Source organism: Haemaphysalis longicornis, unplaced genomic scaffold (genome assembly GCF_048455015.1).
Source record: "Haemaphysalis longicornis isolate Haplotype H1 unplaced genomic scaffold, Haemaphysalis longicornis Haplotype H1 scaffold_3, whole genome shotgun sequence".
NCBI lineage: Eukaryota > Metazoa > Arthropoda > Arachnida > Ixodida > Ixodidae > Haemaphysalis > Haemaphysalis longicornis.
In genome coordinates, this window is record NW_027526335.1 from 150,383,298 (window position 1) to 150,400,489 (window position 17,192).

At 48.2% G+C, this 17,192-nt stretch overlaps 1 protein-coding gene across 1 annotated transcript in view; it reads left to right on the plus strand.

The window, feature by feature from the left end:
* Positions 1-16,614, plus strand: part of LOC144175474 (uncharacterized) — a 49,643-nt gene extending 33,029 nt beyond the window's left edge. The window contains exons 12-18 of the mRNA XM_077704562.1: positions 2,990-3,200; positions 3,835-4,194; positions 5,551-5,779; positions 6,388-6,542; positions 7,798-8,064; positions 12,805-13,081; positions 15,168-16,614. Of these exons, the coding sequence (XP_077560688.1) occupies positions 2,990-3,200; positions 3,835-4,194; positions 5,551-5,779; positions 6,388-6,542; positions 7,798-8,064; positions 12,805-13,081; positions 15,168-15,277 (1,609 nt within the window). The 3' untranslated portion in view covers positions 15,278-16,614. The remainder of the gene's footprint in view (positions 1-2,989; positions 3,201-3,834; positions 4,195-5,550; positions 5,780-6,387; positions 6,543-7,797; positions 8,065-12,804; positions 13,082-15,167) is intronic.
* Positions 16,615-17,192: the final 578 nt, after the last annotated feature.

The following is a 17,192-nucleotide window of genomic DNA, read 5'->3' on the forward strand; positions in this document are numbered from 1 at the left end:
CGTCTTCTGCCCAGCCAACGGGGCTGCTCACTTTTCCTCTCCCAAAGCTTGCCTTGCCCTCTCCTATAGGTTGTATTCACTGGCGAGGCACGCATGCAGGCAACCATGTGAGTGCGCCGTCACTGGTTACGTCGAGCTCCGCGGTATGGCGGTACTTGTCCGTGCTAAGCACGTGATGTGTGTTGGACGTTCCAAACTCTGCCCCACCAAATGCAAAGTGATGCCTCAGCTCAAATGTGAGCCCGATTAATAACATCTCTGCTGATACAACCGTTGAGAATTGAGTTGAAACGGAGAAGACTATGCACGCCAGTGTTTTGTTTTTTCTGCGGCGTGCGCGCTCAGTGGCACTAGCTGTGCCATGTCCCTGGTTATTTCCAGTGCAGCTAAGCGAAGAAATTGACAGCTAAGCTTTTCAGTGAATACCATCTATAAGCTAACACGTGTCTGCGTGTGTCTGTGTGTGCGTGCGTGTGTGTTCGGTAAGAAGGCATGTGTGTATTGGTCTGGAGTAAGTAGTGGGAAGCAGGCGGAAATTGTTGAGCTAGTTTGTTCATACGTTCCTTTCATGGTGTACCCAACCATTGGTATTTCAAGGCTGGGGCAGGGGGTGGTAGGGAGGTAAAGCATGGCCCAAAAACACCTTAGCTCAGCTCGGAAGCCCTTCTGCTGATGTCGCGTGCTCATGATGCACTGTATAGCTGTTGTTGCTACGAGAGCAGGCAGCTATAGTGGCAGCACCGAGCAGCACTGTCCTTCGTGGTGGAGCTTGCCCGCCATCTCAGCTTCATAAGCGTTGTCCAGATTGTGGGGGAAGTCGGACTCAGACAATCCTCCACACATGGCAGCCACATCCACAGCACTGAGGCGGGAGGCAGGCAAGAGACAAATGCGACTGACGCAAACCTTCAAGGGGGTTTATTTTCCAAAACCATCCTGGCACTTCCACACTTGACGTCTTTAATGGAGTCCCACGCTCTCTGAGCGAGTGTAGTTGTTTGACTCCGGCGCCACCAATGGACGATGGTTGGCCATTTGACTCCAACGCTACCAATAAATGATGGTCAGCCCGGGCTGGATGGCAAGAGCCGGGTCGCTCCGCTGCTGCACCTGCCAATGCTTGCAACCAGTCTTCTTGACCCACGCCGACACGTCTCTCGAGCTTTCAGCTCGCGCAGCCGACGTGGTGGTGCCACCTCCTGGGGCCCAGCCAAACCCTTGCCCGGCGCTCTGCCTGACATCGCGCACCGGGCGCGTCGTCGAAATGCGAAGGAGTGCCGCTAGGCGTGCCGCTTATAACCCGTTTTCTGCTATTGCACATCACCTTCTGATGGCAAACGTTGAATAGGGGTCATGAGTTTCTACGAGGCTACGACTCCCACAAGTTTGTACCATTGCACCGTAACGTTTGCAATAAGGTTGGTTTGAAGGCCCTGCCAGCGAGAATTTAGAAGCCACACTCATTTTTTACGCCTAGTATTTCCGAGTTTATGAAAGTACCACGTAATGTTTTAATGCGAAGCACTCTTTGCCCACTAATCCCGGTCTCAATGGCCTAACGGGCCTTCTGGCCTCCATGATGAGTGCTCTTGAATGCATCATAACTGCCATCAGTGTAGGAAGCACCCCATCTGCAATCACCCATGTGCACGCAACGCATGCATGCACACTTAGGTACTTGCAAGGGTGTAATGCCAAGAAATCGCAAGTAACTTTGCAAGTATATCTCCCCAGTCAAACAATACTTTGTGCTTAGAGACAGTCATCGGAGATGGACATATCATTTTTTCAAAAACAAACGCTGGAGATTAATTCTGCATGTAATTTCTTTTGTCATTGTTACGCAAGCGAGTCACTATAATTGGTGTTTTCGAGGTTACCAAATGAGATCTGTAAAATTTTTAGCGATGACATCTAGATGGGCCTGTATCTTTTAATCAGACTGGTGCTTACCCGAGAAAATGTGTCTCAGTTCTCGTAGTGGCAATTGAAAATACTATTCTCTCCACCTTCAAGTTCAAATTTTTGGGTGCTTAACACGCCGAAGTTTCACTTGGTCTATGAGGCATGCCGTAGTGCAGGGCTCTGGGTTTACTTTTTTCCCACCTGGGGATCCTTAGTGTGTGCCGAAACCTCTACACCCGGGCGTTTTTATTCTCCACCTCCATCTGAAATTCACTTCACTTTAAAAATACAGTAGAACCCCGTTGATATGTTCCCGGTTCATACAAATTCCCACTTACTATGCTCTCAATTGTGAACACTAAAAAGGCCCCATAGTACGTTTCTTCCGGGATAGTACGTTTCTCTAGATAGGTTTCTCCCTTACGTTTTTTTTTTTAACGTATTGACGAGGTTCTACTGTACTCGCCTCAATTTGAGACTGTTCAAAAGAAAATTATTACTTGCAAATGCCTCCAATATATTGTCACGTAGCCAAAGACGAGGCAGCTGTCTTGAAGGAAAAACAAGTTTATTGGAACGGACCTGTGCTCCCCTAACAACTAAAAAATACACAGGCGACAAAGCAGCAGTCAACAAAGTTACGCGCACAGGCGAGTGTTGGCGAATCGAATGCCTCGGCATCGGCTCTGCGGGCGTTTATCTTTTGGTGCGGGTGCTTCTCGAACCGTTGAATTACATCCAGAACACTGTAGATCAAAGAAGACTATTCTAAGCTGGTGGCGTTAGGGCGAACATTCTCCGTATCAATTAATGAGATAGTCCGTGCGGCATGAGAAAAAAGAAGGGAACATGCGCTTCACTCGGGACACAGATAACACAGCCCGGCGCAGCAGGGCGGTAAAATGAAAAACGTAAATAAACAGATCCAATGCATGGTTCGCGGCAATATAGTCATTTCTGTGGTGCCAGATGCATGCAACCAAAAAAGTGGCATTTGTTTCCCCTGTTTGCGAACGTGTAGGATGGTACAACAAAAGTGCACTGGTCTCTCTTTTTCTCCTCCTGATGTAATGCGCACGTGCAGGAACCTGCACGGGGAGAAGCGCTTCCAGTGCGACATGTGCGGCAAGCGCTTCCACCGCAAGGACCTGCTGCTGGAGCACCATGCGGTGCATGGGGACCCCACCTTCCCGTGCCCGACGTGCCGCAAGCTCTTCAAGACCAAGAAGTCCCTCGACGTGCACATGATGATCCACACGGGCGTCAAGCGCTTCAAGTGCTCTGTCTGCGCAAAGGCAAGCACCCATGGGGGGGAGGCAACAACCCAGCTTTGTGTCGAGTCACGGGTGCACCTTTCGTAGCTGCTTTGTGTGCGAGTGTTTGCTTGTGATGTCACAACGAGTCTTGACCGGAACTCAAAATATTGACTCGCACTAGGTTGCCAGAGCCATGTTTCACGTGCTAAAGTTCAGCATATTCGGCAACATCATATTTGCCACTGTCAAACCAGGAGGGAAGCAGGGGTAAAGATGATTACCACATAATCTCGAGTAAGGGCCACAGCCGTACATGAGCTGCACCCTTCTTTTTTTGACTAATAATTTTGAAAAAAAAAAAAAAAAAGCTGCTGCCCTTACTCGAGTTTATATAGTGTTTTCAGCACCTTGTTAACCAGCTGTGATAATTCTACACTGCTTCCCCTCTTAATAAAGAAGTCCCTACAAACCTGCTCTTCGTGGTGGCTGGACAGCGAGATGCACGGCTGGTAATGCCGAGATGATGTGACTGCTCGGCCATGATAGTCTGGGTGCCGCACAGCACAATTCTTCCGCTTTTAACTCAAATGCCACATAGTATAAGCAAGCTAACATGCTCCCCATGGGGGCGTTCTCCCCGTCCTCTTCCCGCCCTTGGTCATGGTGCGCGCAGGAGTTCTTCCAGAAGGGCAACCTACAGAAGCACGAGGACACACACCTGAGCGAGCGGCGGCACCGGTGCGCGGTGTGCCAGAAGGTGTTTGCCACGCGGGAGTCCCTGGCGCGCCACGCGCTCGAGCACACGCGGGGCCGCCTGTTCCCCTGCGCCCAGTGCGGCCGGGCCTTCGTCAAGGAGCACCAGCTGCGCAACCACCAGCGGGTCTTTCACTCGGACCAGCTGTACTCCTGCCGCTTCTGCGGACTCAGCCTCAAGCTGCGCCACTCGCTCAAGCGCCACCTGCGCAAGAAGCACCCCGACCGCGAGCACCAGTGGGGCAGCCCCGGTGCGCTCACGGCCATGCTCGTCTCCAAGGTGTGCTGTCCGACGCTGGGATCATCACCGTTTTCATCATCCTCCTCTTCCTCATCATCACCATCTTAATTCTCTTTATCAGCATCTTCGTCCTCTGCCTCATCACCATTATCATCATCTTCCTCGTCATCACCAGCATTTTTCTCTTTATCAGCATCATCATCCTCTGCCTCATCACCATTATTATCACCTTCCTCTTTCTCATCATTATCATTACCAGCATCGCTATCATCTATCTCCTCCTCCTCCTCATCGGCATCTTCATTCTCATCCTCTTCCTCCCTCTTGGGGAGGAAGGACCAAGGAGGTCGCTCAGAACTGACTCCTCACAAACAGTCACCCTATTCGGACCTAAGGTGCATAATTAATGGTGTATGGTGCAGAAACTTGAGGAAATCATTAAGAACCTTCTTGAAAGGAAACTCAGGTTGGCCCATGGAACCATGGAAAGCAGGATGTTGGGAGTAATGGTTAAAAATAAGAAACAAGTCTCTTCGACTAGGAAGCCAACTCGGGCTGATGATATCCTAGTTTAGATTAGGCGGAAAAAGTGGAGTTGGGCTGGACAGAGAACTGACAACCAGTGGACCACCAGGGAAACGTAGGGGTTATAGAGTTGAAGAAAGTTTAAGAAAGCCAGTAACAGGATTGGGGGATGAGACGAGGAAATTTGCTGGGAGAGCGTGCATTTGGACAGCCCAGGTTAGGAAGATAGCGAAGAGGCCTTCATCCTACGACAGACATAAAATGGTGATGGTGGTGGTAATGGAATAAGCACCATTTGTTAGTCCAGTGAATTTTAAAGCTAGTCTTTAAGTCTGGGGTGTACATCATGTCAGTGCAGGTGCTTGAAAACTGATTAGGGTTGCAGGCAATATTGAGTTCAGATGTTTACTTCTCGTTAGGGTCAAAGCTGTGGCAAATGTTTTTATTTTGTGCGGGACGCTTTTTTTTTTGTCAGTTGAGAGACTGTATGAAAGCCAGTATAATTGTGCCAGTATTGTGGTGTTTTTTTTTTTTCTTTTTCTTTTTATGCCCTCTTAACCTGGAACAAGACTACAGACATCTGGGATTGAAACTGTGTGGTCCAGTGTGCGGAGGTTTGTTGCCATGTGTATTGTAACTTTGATGATGTTGGCTCTAGCTTGAAGTTTTATACACCACATCAGTTGGTCAAGTTAGTTGAGAAGTTGACATAGCAATCCGTATTGCTATCCTGCTTGTGAGCTGAAACAAGACTCCCTGCTGAACAACACAATTGGCAAAGTTTTTACAAAAATGGCACACACGTAAGCTGTTTAGAGCCATTGCATCGTTACCACGAACCCGCATGTGTGTGTATATATCCATCCTCAGGTTCCCGACGGCACGGAACTCGGGTCAGACATGGGCCTGGACCCCGACGCAGTTGAAGAGAGCCTCCAGCACGCTGCAGAGTCGGCTACCAATCCGTCCGTGGCCGGCTTTGAAGTCGCCTTCGAGGGGGACCACATGGGTGGTGGTAGCGCCCTGTCCTCTGCTGCGGACAGCGACATGGTGCAAGACACGTCGGGCTCTATCGTGGCCAACGTGATGGGCGAACACGGTGGGTGGAAGAAACGCGCTGTTGCTAGCCAATCCCTTACACGCTTTCCTGAGAACTTTGCTGGGAAGGCAATTCTTGTGAGCATGAACAGCAAACAGAATGAAAAGGTGAACGGGAGGGGGCGAATGCAACAGCTCGGGATGCAAGGCTTTTCCCTAGTAGGTATTATTCTGCTCGCTGTTGCCTACCTATGTGCTGGGACGCGTGTCAAAAATTACGTTTTTGTTGCAAAAATGACAGCAAAACTTATTTTGAAAGGGAATTTTCCGGGCTAACTCCAAATAGCTTTACTTGTTCCAGCAACGCCTGGAACGCTATGAAAAGGGGCTCCCGAGGTATCAATAAAATTGATCGATTTTGAATAGGTGCAGTAATGAAAGAGTTAAAGATCCGCAGGTGGTTGAAATCAATCCGGAGCCCTGCACTATGTCAGGCCTCGTAGCCGAGTTGTTGCTCAGGTGCGTTAGACCCCCCACAATTGATCAATCAATCATCGACTTCTTTCTCCTGCAGTGAATAAAAGTTTCAACGCGTGGTGCTCATTGCCACAAAGTTCTCCGGGGTTTTTCGTCATCTCGTTTTGCACGGCCCCCGTTCTACACGTGCAGGCAGCTCGGAGGTCCTCCTGGCCGTGGAAGGGCTGAGCAGTGAGGAGCTGCGCGAGGCCATTGCCAGCGGCCGTGCCCAGATCAAGCAGGGCCCGACGCCGGACACCATTGAGATCTCCATGCCCTTTGATGCGGCCGACGAGGGTGGACCCCAGGTGGGTTGTGGGTGCGAAGTCCGTGCATGCTGTGTGGGAGGTGGAAGGTGACCACGTCTCGACTGGCCAATGAGCGAGAAGGGGAAGTTTACTACCGTATTTTCCGGTCTATAAGTCGCACCCCTTTCAAAACGGCAGTTTTCCGGGGGAAAAAAAAACGTATATCAGTCGCACTGGTGTATAAGATGCACCGGTGTACAAAACGCACTTGTTAATCAAGTAAACTCATAGAGGATCAATTTGTGAGAAAGTGGGGCGAAAGTACATGGTTGCGGCGGGCGACGCCTCTGAACGAATCCCCCGGTAACCAGTGGTAGACACGTGCATTTACCATCCAAAGTCTGGACAGAACTTCTCAAAAATGGTTTATTGATACACACAGATGGCATGCACTTACAGACGGCATCTAGGCAAAACCATCGAAGCCTTCTTCTTCCGACTCGCTAACAAATAATTTGTTCATTTTGACCATAGAGCTGTGTCTCTTAACGTGCGCTGGCATCACGCAGCACACGGGCACCTTTTCGAGTGCAGACCACGCGCAGCCGCCACGTACCAAATTTATTCATACCTAAATCGCACTGGTGGATAAGACGCACCAACGAAAATTTCAGCAAAAAAAACGCGACCTATACACTGGAAAATACGGTATGCACTTGATCACCTACTCAGAGAGTTGTACTAGTACAACTGAAAGGTAGGTAGTTCAGATGGAAAGAACTACCATTTGGAAACTCACTCAGCTCCATTCTAGCCGGAAAAGAGGTTTTTTTAACCGAAAAAAAAAATTCTAGAAATATTGAGAAACTAAGATTTCGTGCTGCAGTGACATGCCAGCACTAAAAACGTTTTTGTCAGTGTACGTTTGCATTCGAGTGACATGATCAGACGAAACTAGCGGCCAGGTGTCCACTACAATCGCCCAGTCCTGTTTCTTGGCAGTCACTATGTCATCGGCCACCAATTGCACAAACAAGGTTCCGTGATGTCATCGAAAATAGTGGCTGGCAAGTGCCTTGGGAGGCGTCGCTGCTTCGGATGTTTTCTGTATTATCTCGATTATTTCTTTGAGGTTCGCAATAAAATTGGTATCATTGTTATTGAAATAAAGTGGTGAACTTTCAATGAACGGAACTTGTAGTATTTTGTCTTTATGGCCCCTTTAAACTGTCCGTCAACGACTGTTCTCTCCCGACCATTACAGTCGACATGACGTCGTAAAGCTGTTGTGTGCATTGCGGCTGTGGTGCCGCAGGTAACCTACATGGCCAACCTAGTGGACCCCACGGACCAAGTGGTGGTGGATGACGGGTCGTCCGTCATGGCGACCGACCAGCCCGACGTGCTCGAGGGGAGCGAAGCGGCGCTGGGGCGGCCGATGAGCGGCCATTACGTCGTGTCGGAAGAGGGTGGCAGCTCAGAACTGGCCGAAGGCATGGCGGCCACCGGCAGCCTGGAAGAGCACGCCGCCGTCCGGTCGCTGCAGGATCCGTCGGCGGTGGCCGCGCAGTTGGACAGCCTGGTAAGTCTCTCCTTGTCACATTTTTTTTAACTGAAAGCTTCCTTAGCAGAACCGATGGCGTCTTGTCAAAAAAACTAATGCATTTCTCCATAGACTGGTTGGTAGACTGAAAAGTCCTGATGTGGTCACACAGCACGCACGTGAAACCGGGCTTTCATTGTGTCAAAATCAAGTTGCTTAAAAATCAAGAAAAAAGAATGAAAGAAGAAAAAGCTCAAGATAAGACAATACAGGCATCAATCATGAAGAAGGAAAAATACAATAGAATACCTCTATCTCATAAACCACGTATTGGGATACATCTAGATCATTCGTAGATGCGTTTACTTAGTGCACAAAAAATCGTCACGTGGGTTCATTCTTCATTTGCGATTTGGGTCTTTGAAGTTTTGACGATCGATCGGACGCACTTTCAGCAAAGGTTCTGACGCCGTTTTGATGTCAAAAAGGTTTCGCGCTTCTCAACTTCTTTCGGAAGGGATCGTAAAGTTTTTCAAATTGGTATTACCAGCCTTGCACATTGATGATGTCGTACAAGAATTGTGACTGCGTAGTGGTTGGAGCGGTGAAAAAAAAACAAAAAAATGTGCAGAATTTCAGAGCATTCTCAACGCTGCACAGCATTATAACGCCGCTTAGGTTCAGCGTGAATTTTTTATAGCCAGATTTGGCTGTGTGTAGCCAAATACGTTGGGTTATTTTAAAGACAATAGTCCTTGTTCGGCTGCTCAACCCCCAAAATTTAGGTCTGTATGTCTGTCTGTCCCTCGATTCAGCCACCCGGCCAAAAGATTAAAGGAATTCTGGAATTAGAAGTTTATATAGGCAAAACATTTCCAAACTGCTACTTCTGGTAACAGGTACTTCATACTTGTGACATTGTTCAGAAGAAAGAAAATGTTTGGCATATTTGAAGCAAAACATAAATACGCAACTGATATTAGCAGTGCTCTTTTGATTAAATGTAGATGTGGGCACACTTTTTGTGATAGCAAGCAAACAAAAAAACACGTTAAAACAATATTTTAACCACAAAATACAAAAAAGGCTCGCGCTTGACCTGAAGTTTGTGGTTCAAGCGCTGAGCCAAACAGTAATGAAAGGCCCACCAGATGGCGTGCCAGCAGGGCGAGTGGCTAGAATGGTGGTGGAGGAAAAGCAGGGAAGAGATGGGTATACGCAGGGAGAGTTATCATACGGGTGAGAATGTACAACAGCAGGGGGGGAGGGAGGGAGGGAGGAGGAAGCAATGGGAGTTAAAAAAATTGGCTCCAATTCATGCTGTGAAGGTGGTTGGAAAGCAAGGCTGTAAACGACACCCACAACAATTGCCCATGCAATGACACTCGAATTCACACATGTGGCTCTACAAAAGAGTAAAACCAGACATTCTATGCGGGGGCGGCGTCCCGAACGCAGCAGCGTTGGCCACGGCCGGGCTAGAGCGGGGGGCGCTGCAGCCGCTGTAGCCCGGTCGTGAGTCGGAAGTGAGAGAAAACGGAGAGGAGCGTCTTTTGAAGTGTGAGACAGCGGAACCTTGCCATCCTAATGTGCTAGCTTGGGGCTACACCACCACGCGACACAAGTATAGGCACCGAAACGATTCGGCATGTGAGCTTTGTGATTCCCATTTGTACCGATTTGCACTAGTTAGTTTAGTAAGTTTGAGAATTGCGAGAAAGCTGAGGGAACTCTTATAATCGCTATTTATCATAATCAGTTGCTAGTTTCACCTTTTGTAATACCTGTTGAAACACAACCGAATTGGTATTCACCACTTTAGAAAACGGAGTCCTATTTGTGGCAAGCAGTGCGTTTCTCTAGTGTTTTTCCAGTGGTCAGATGTCGGTATGTGGTCTCTATATTTTGTTTTCCCGCCCTGGAAACCAATCCTTTATGTATCTTTGCTGTACGACCATATAATTCCGTCGGGTCCGGGTTAACCAGGAGGTGCTGTCGAACAAGCTAATTAAGCCGTGCGAAGGAAGCGTGCCAAAACAGGCCCAAAACAACCGTTGCTAAAGCTGACGACAAAGCCGACGGAATGGTCTTGCCTTCGCGACCGCCGAGGTGAGCAGCTCCAGCACGCGAGAAACGCTGGGTAAATTAAAGGGGCACTGACACAAAATTTTGAAGGCGAGATAACTTCGGAGATAGATTGGTGGGAACACATATACATCATCTGCAAAATATCAGCGGTGAATACAGCCTAGAACATATTTAAAATCAATTTTGAAGTGTGCGAGACGCAACCGAGCGGCCAGCAGAGGACCACGCGCAAGTGTAAATAAACAACATCCAAACACGTCACGAGTTTGTGTTTGCCGCTTCCGCACTGCCGGCTCGCCGCTCCAATCGGAGGGCCGGAGGGCGGAGCTTCTGCTCTCGAGAACGAACGACCCGATCGTTGGCGGCGGAGGCGCCGTGATTTCGTCAGCTCATCGGGCAGCTGGCCGCGACCAAAGTTCTACAGCGATTCCAGGCACTCTGTTTCTATTACTGTGTATTACCATTGGATGCGGAAACGCGCCGGAGGCACGAAAAGCCCACTGAGCAAGCCGCACGGTCGCTGTGCAGGCGGCGGCCACGGCCGCGAAGTGGCCCACGCCGGCGCAGGTAGCTCGAGTGATAGCTTGTTACCGCTGCACGAAATTGTCCCCAAGTCCCGACCATGGTGGCTTACATGAGAAAGGAGTTAATGATGCCATGGCGGGTTGCATTAAAAATTGTCATCTGCACCGCTTACGAGAGCGGCACTCGAATATCCGCCGCAGTGCTAAGCCGAACACATCTGTAGGCGGACCTGTAGGCAGACCGGCCGGCTGCTCCCAGCGCGCGTCTTGCCACCCACCGTCTCGAGCGTCGCGCGTCGTTCGTTAGCCGCGGTAGCATTTGCACTCGCAGCGCCTGCGTCACATCCACGGTCGCTTTTTAATTAGGCGCCTCACGAGATCAGTACGGGGGGGGCATTCGCAGAAACTTCCGTCGATGCGGATTCGACAGTGCTAAGGCGGCTGTGCTCTGTAACTGTGATATCCCTCCGACGGTCACGTGGTCAGCTTTGTTCACACAAAATCCACAAAATCCATCGTTTCGCGGCACTCGCTGAAACCGAAACTGCGACTGGCCGCATTGAAAATGCCTCTAATTAAACAACCGTCGCACGCTGAAGCAAATGAGGTTTCTACAGGTTATAAGTAGGTCACTAGCTACTTATCGCAACAAAAAAAAACAAGATGTAAAATTTTTGTGTCAGTGCCCCTTTAAGTAAACGAGTGAGTGAAACCCTTCCCCCCCCCCACTGCGTTGGGAGTTTATTGTCCCGCACGCCACGAAAGAACCGTTGGCTGGTAAAGGTAGAAAGATTTGCTTTAAAACGGGGAAGGGGGGGGGGGGTCAGGGGGAAGCAAATTTATTATGTTAGCTAAGAGTAGTGCAAGTAAATGGAATGAAACAGACAAGTCGGTTACTGACAATTGACGTTCTGATTTAAAGGGAGAGCCACTAATAATCATCGTCATCATAGAAAAATTGAATTGAATTCAGCAAACCTCTATTGCGTTCATCATAGGAGGGCCGACACAGGAAGGGAACAGTGTAAGAGGTGGGCGGAAGAGAGACGAGAGGCATTTACACGGCAGAGGCGGCAGATGACTGTCATCTTTTGATGACGTTTGCAGCGAAGCGAACCGATACGCGGACAATATTTTTTTCAGGTTGGCATTTGGTGTAGCCTTTCAGGTTGATGTTGTATGCCAAAATTATGACTGCATGGCGGTTGGAGCAGTGAAGAACAAAAGGAACTATGAAGTGAAAGTTTCTCTTCTGTGCACACGCTTGCGGACATGCCTTCGTGTGGTTGGCCACTTCATTTCTGGTGAATTGAAGAGCTACTGCTGAAAATCTCCAAGATCATCAGTGCTTGAAAGCTGTAATGTCCAGTTGACCGCCTGAGATGCTCCACATTCTCGAAGGACTTTGTCTTCTGCTGCTTGACATTTGTTTTCTGGTCTGCTTCCAAAGCCTTGCACTTTCAAATGGCTTTGATCTGTCTCCTTCACGTTGTGCCACTGTTCGTTCCTGCCGCCATGTATCGGGAGAGTTGATGACAATGATAGACTTCACTGCCCACGATGTTTGCTCGCTTGACTGCGTCCTTTCGCTCCCATACTTCATCTATGGTGTACTAACATGGATGGCCACCTTTTGCTACTGCCAAGTTACAGCGCGTGTTGTGGACTGCTTTTTACTCTGGAACGCTCGAAAGACGCTTAGGAGCCGTTTTGTTATTACAGGCACCCATGTCGCCTTTCTCATTACCTAATCCGCTCTTTAATGGTCTATGCAATGCGTTCACGTTGAAGTCCTACCAGGGACTACTGCGGAGTGCATGAAATGCTAGAGCCATTCTCCTGAGCCAACCAAAATCCCGTCAATCGTCGTGCATTTGTCAGCGAATTTCATTGACTGCTGCGTGCCACGTTTCAGTGAAAGTAAACAGCCAGTCGAGTTCTCTGGGCAGCGCTTGTGGCATTGGCCGATTAAATTTAATTGCTTGTAATTAACCAAATCATTATTCCCTTCAGAGGCAGAAATAACTAATATTCGCATGTGCCAAATGCTATCCTAGTTCATCTGCATTCAATTATTTTTTTGCTCTTTTCATCGCTGCGTGGTGTTTTAAGCAGTAACAGGAATGGTCGGTTGTGTGTGTGTTTCCTTTCCTCTCATGCGGCCCAGGGGGCGACTGACGCAACCATAAAGAAACACTTTGGCTCCTCGCTGGTGACGTTCCGCCCAATCATGACGGCCGAAGAGCAGGCAGCAGAGGCGGATGCAACCGCAGGTGACGGAGATACGTCGGAGGTGGTGCCCACCGTGGCTTCTGACCTTCCGACGGACCTTGCTTACGAAGAGCCCCAGTTTGTGGTCACGGAGGAGCAGGAAGTGGGCGACGACACGCACGTCATCTACAACGCCGGCGACTCTCTGCACGAACAGCCGGCAATGCCCCAAGGTGGGTTGACATGTGACAAACTTTCCGGAGACTGCGGGCCGACTTAAGGCCCAACCACATGCACGCGTTAAACCGACGTAGTCCCGCAACAACGTACGCACGTAAACCAATGCGCCGCGCAGTGTGGCTCGATTACCCCGGACTCGGCTTTGTGGCGACTAGTTCAACTACATTTTAACTCAAATAAAACAAATAATGCCTATTCTCACAAAAGTGCGTATATTTAATACAGAAACAACTAAAACACTTCTTGGGACATTAAAAAACGTTAAGTATTAGTATGCATACTTGGCAGGCACAAAACCCTTTGCTACATTTGGTGTAAACTGCCTTGCACCCATAGTTGCTCGTTGCTTTGCATATATTGTCCGGTAACTTCGGTTGTTTGCTCTCCGCATTTTACAAATTACTTTGTTTTTTTGCAGAATTGATAGTAAAGTTAGCTTATTTATCAATTTGCTGTCTTGTTATGCGACCTTACCGCCAGATAACATCACCACCAGAGTTACTTGATATGGGAGTTGCGAAACTCCCCATACGCCCCATGCATCAAAAAGTGGCCCTACGATTGGTCCACTGTTCTGGATCTTGTTTTACCATGGCGCCATCTGTTGGTGAGAAAATAAACTATACAACTTGCTTCGCCGCTCGACGATTTGGGCGAAAAATGGTATTTGAGTGCTTACGTAAATTTGTTATGCCAAAGGAGCCCAATGTGTTCAACTACGCAAGTGTTTTGTATACATACGAACCAAGAGTAGCAAAAATAAATGCGACCGTGGGGTCAACCGTCGCTTGCGCACTGTCGTCTGCTGCACGTCCTCTTCGGTCTTCTGGTGTCAAAAAAATTAATTAGAAGTTGCCTCTACCGCTTTATGCAAGTGGAAAATAATTATTTAGAGCCGCTTGATCAGCTACTGGATTAGGTTCGGCATACAATGTGCAGTAGGCCAAACGATAACTGCAAATTTCCTATGTTGCGCCAGAGTGCCCGCACAAGTGCTTATTGGTCGAGGCAGTTGCGAGGACGCAGAAACAATCGCAACCTAAAAACAGGAGTTAAGATAGCAATAGATAACTTATGAAAGCACAAAAATAAAGAATTATGCACTTTAAAACAAAATTTAACATTAAATTTTCAGTTTGAATAATTAGCTTGTTTTTTGGATAGTGCGTGCGGCAGCCGCAGTGGCGCCACCGTATGCACGATCTAAAGGGGGGTCCAGGTGCGGGCCGTTTATTTAGAAGGAGTTTCGCAACTGCCTACAGTGAAGAGCTCTTATCACCACCAGAGGTCTACGTTAACACTGTGCACCCGAAAGTTTGCGTTGATGTCTGGCGGGCTCTGACTTGGGTGTAACAAGCACGTAGCAACGCATTCGGCGTACGACAAAGTACACCGGTTCCTTATGCGTTTATGGGTTTACGTCGTTGTGCGAGTGCGTCGATCTTACACGTGCATGTGGTTGGGCCTTTAGGTTTGTGGCTGGATTGACGTTTTAGACACCTTCGCAGACCTTAGTTGCTGCATTTGATGCGGATGTAACTTTAAATTCAGCGGTCTTCATCCCTAAGTGCAGCAGGGAGTGCACTAGCTGTCGCTTTGAAGTGTTCACGTAAAATTTACCAGTTTTGTCAAGTCATCTGTGAGGTAGAGGGGTGTATTGAGAGAAAAGGAACAGGAGCGGAAAGGTTGGATTGGAAGGAAGGTGGTGATGGGGGGGGGGGGGGGGGAGGCGGAGGAGAGAGATGGGCAAAGGAAATGTAAATGTGAGGGAAAGGGAAATTACATGGCAGAGGCAGCACGAGCGCTATCGTCTTCTGACGCCTTTTGCAGCAATGCAGGCAGATACGCCTCCATTTCTTTTTCCCCGCCGTGGCTCACTAAATGAGTTTTCAACTTTTGCAAAGAGACTTTCTCTTTTTTTCTTCTTCACAGAAGTTGAAATGTGATTCAGAGGGCGCTCTAATATATATATTTACTGACTGCACCTCCAGCTAACCATTGCACTAGTAGTGTATACAGTGTAGTAATACAAATGTAAAATACAAGCTGCAACGCTGTTCCCAACTTCTCCGATTCCAGGCACCATTGTCCTCGATGACGGCACCATCCTTCAGCAGGACGATCAGCAGGGAAACCCGACGGACCTGCTCCTCTACGTCCTCACCACAAGTGACACCCAGGACGGCTGATGCGGAAGCCGAATGTACGGTGTTATTGACGGACACTGGCAGGGTTGTACAGACCACACCAACCTTCGAGCTGTTGTGTAGCAAATCACCTTCCGTGCTAGTTGTGGTCATCACTGACCGACAGCAGATGAGTGGAGTGTGTTGTGTTGACGATGACAGCCCGCTGCAGACGACACGGGGACAGACGGTGCTGTCAATGACGCAGACCTCGAGTATGTGCCTGGCTCCATCGAGTTTATGCAGTTTCGTTATCGCAAGCATTTTTTTCTTCTCCACTGTTGAGGTTGGAGCTTACCTCGGACAACGGTGTTGCGAACACCGAAGAAAGCGTTTTCTACGTTGTCCTGCGCTGCGGAGGATGCTGCTACGCCCGCCACTTCTAACAAGACCAGTGTGCTCACAGACACGAAGTTATTGGAAGAGCTTTTTTTTGTGAAGATTCTATTTCTGTCAGTGCAACGCCATTGCAAGAGGGACTAAGCTGTTTCAATCGCATCACGTTGAAATCTGTTTACCCTGCCTTATATGCGGCGTTTTTCTATTGAGAGTCTCAACTGGCGATAACGTGGCCCATTGCACTTTTTGAGCGGTGGGCTGAAAAAGAAGCGTTTTTTAGGAGTTGTCTTTTGTGACAAGTTACCTGTAGAATTTGTGCGAAAAATTCTTTTAGCGTCGTTATAAGCTCCATTTTGCAATCCGCGCTTGAACGACTAGGCCCATCGCAAGGCCACCTATTTTTGCCGTATAAGTGTAAATGGGACTGTACAGCTTGGTGTGTTCTTCTCAACATTTAATGCTGTAGCGCGTATTCTTCAGAGTTGTTACCCTTTCTCTAAAATCTATCGATTCCAGAAAGCCCATGTCTTTCTGTGTGCAATGTGTAAATATGCTGCGGCTGCTAATATAATGTAGATCTAGAGAGTGAGGGCTTTCAACAGACGGAGGGAGTGTTATGAATGCTGTTCACACTGACTGGCTCGCTTCAGGCCTGTACTAAAAAAAGAAAAAGAAACGCGCTTTGGGCTCGAGTAATGAACATAGGTAACACCAAGGCAGCTTATGAATATTTCCTCCTGATGATGCACAAACACACAGCCTTTTTTAATTTGGTAGCAGTCTTTTTGATACCTGTATGACTGGAAAAAAAAAAGAAATTTGAACCTCAACAGTGCCAAGGTTAGTTGAAGCATTGAGTTCGGTTGGTTTGCCATATCATTTTGATGGTTCTGTGCGTAGCTGCTTTGCCTGGGGGGGTTGACTGCATGAATGTTGTGCAATGGGGCATTCTACTTCACAGAAAATAAGTATTACATACATTCTGCCAGCAAAATGTAACATAAAGAAATTACGAATGTCGCTTTTGACTACTGACAAAACGACACATATCCCCGCTTAGTTGCACATGTTCACCTCACAAATTTATGACGAAGGATCTGCTGAGCAAGTGCATTCAGCCATTGCGCACCTTTCATTCAAAGTGGCCCCCAGTAGTTGAAAGAACAGGTCTGGCTGGCAAGAGAAACTGCTTTCAGGTTGCACTAAATAAAGCCTGCTCACATGACTGCAGGCAGCTACTATAGTTTATTTTTGGGCACTAGCCACCAGACTTCTTTCAAGCACCAAGTCAAGTTTGTGCTCCAACAAAGCAAGCCTCTTTCGAGCCATTTGGAAGGGTTTTCTTTACAAATTCAGGTATGCTGCGCATTAAATTTTCGGTAAAAGAAATGAAATTTCTCTGCGATTTCTGTCTTCATTATGCGTTTCTTTGTGGAGGGCAACTTAAGTTTTTCTTGCCTTAACTGTGTTTAGGGGTCTGCCTAACATGTTGCACCACTCAGCAAACTTCTTACGTATCCCATGCGTTTTTATTCCAGTACTGCTTTTTTGTTATTCCAAAGGACAGTGTGCATTGATC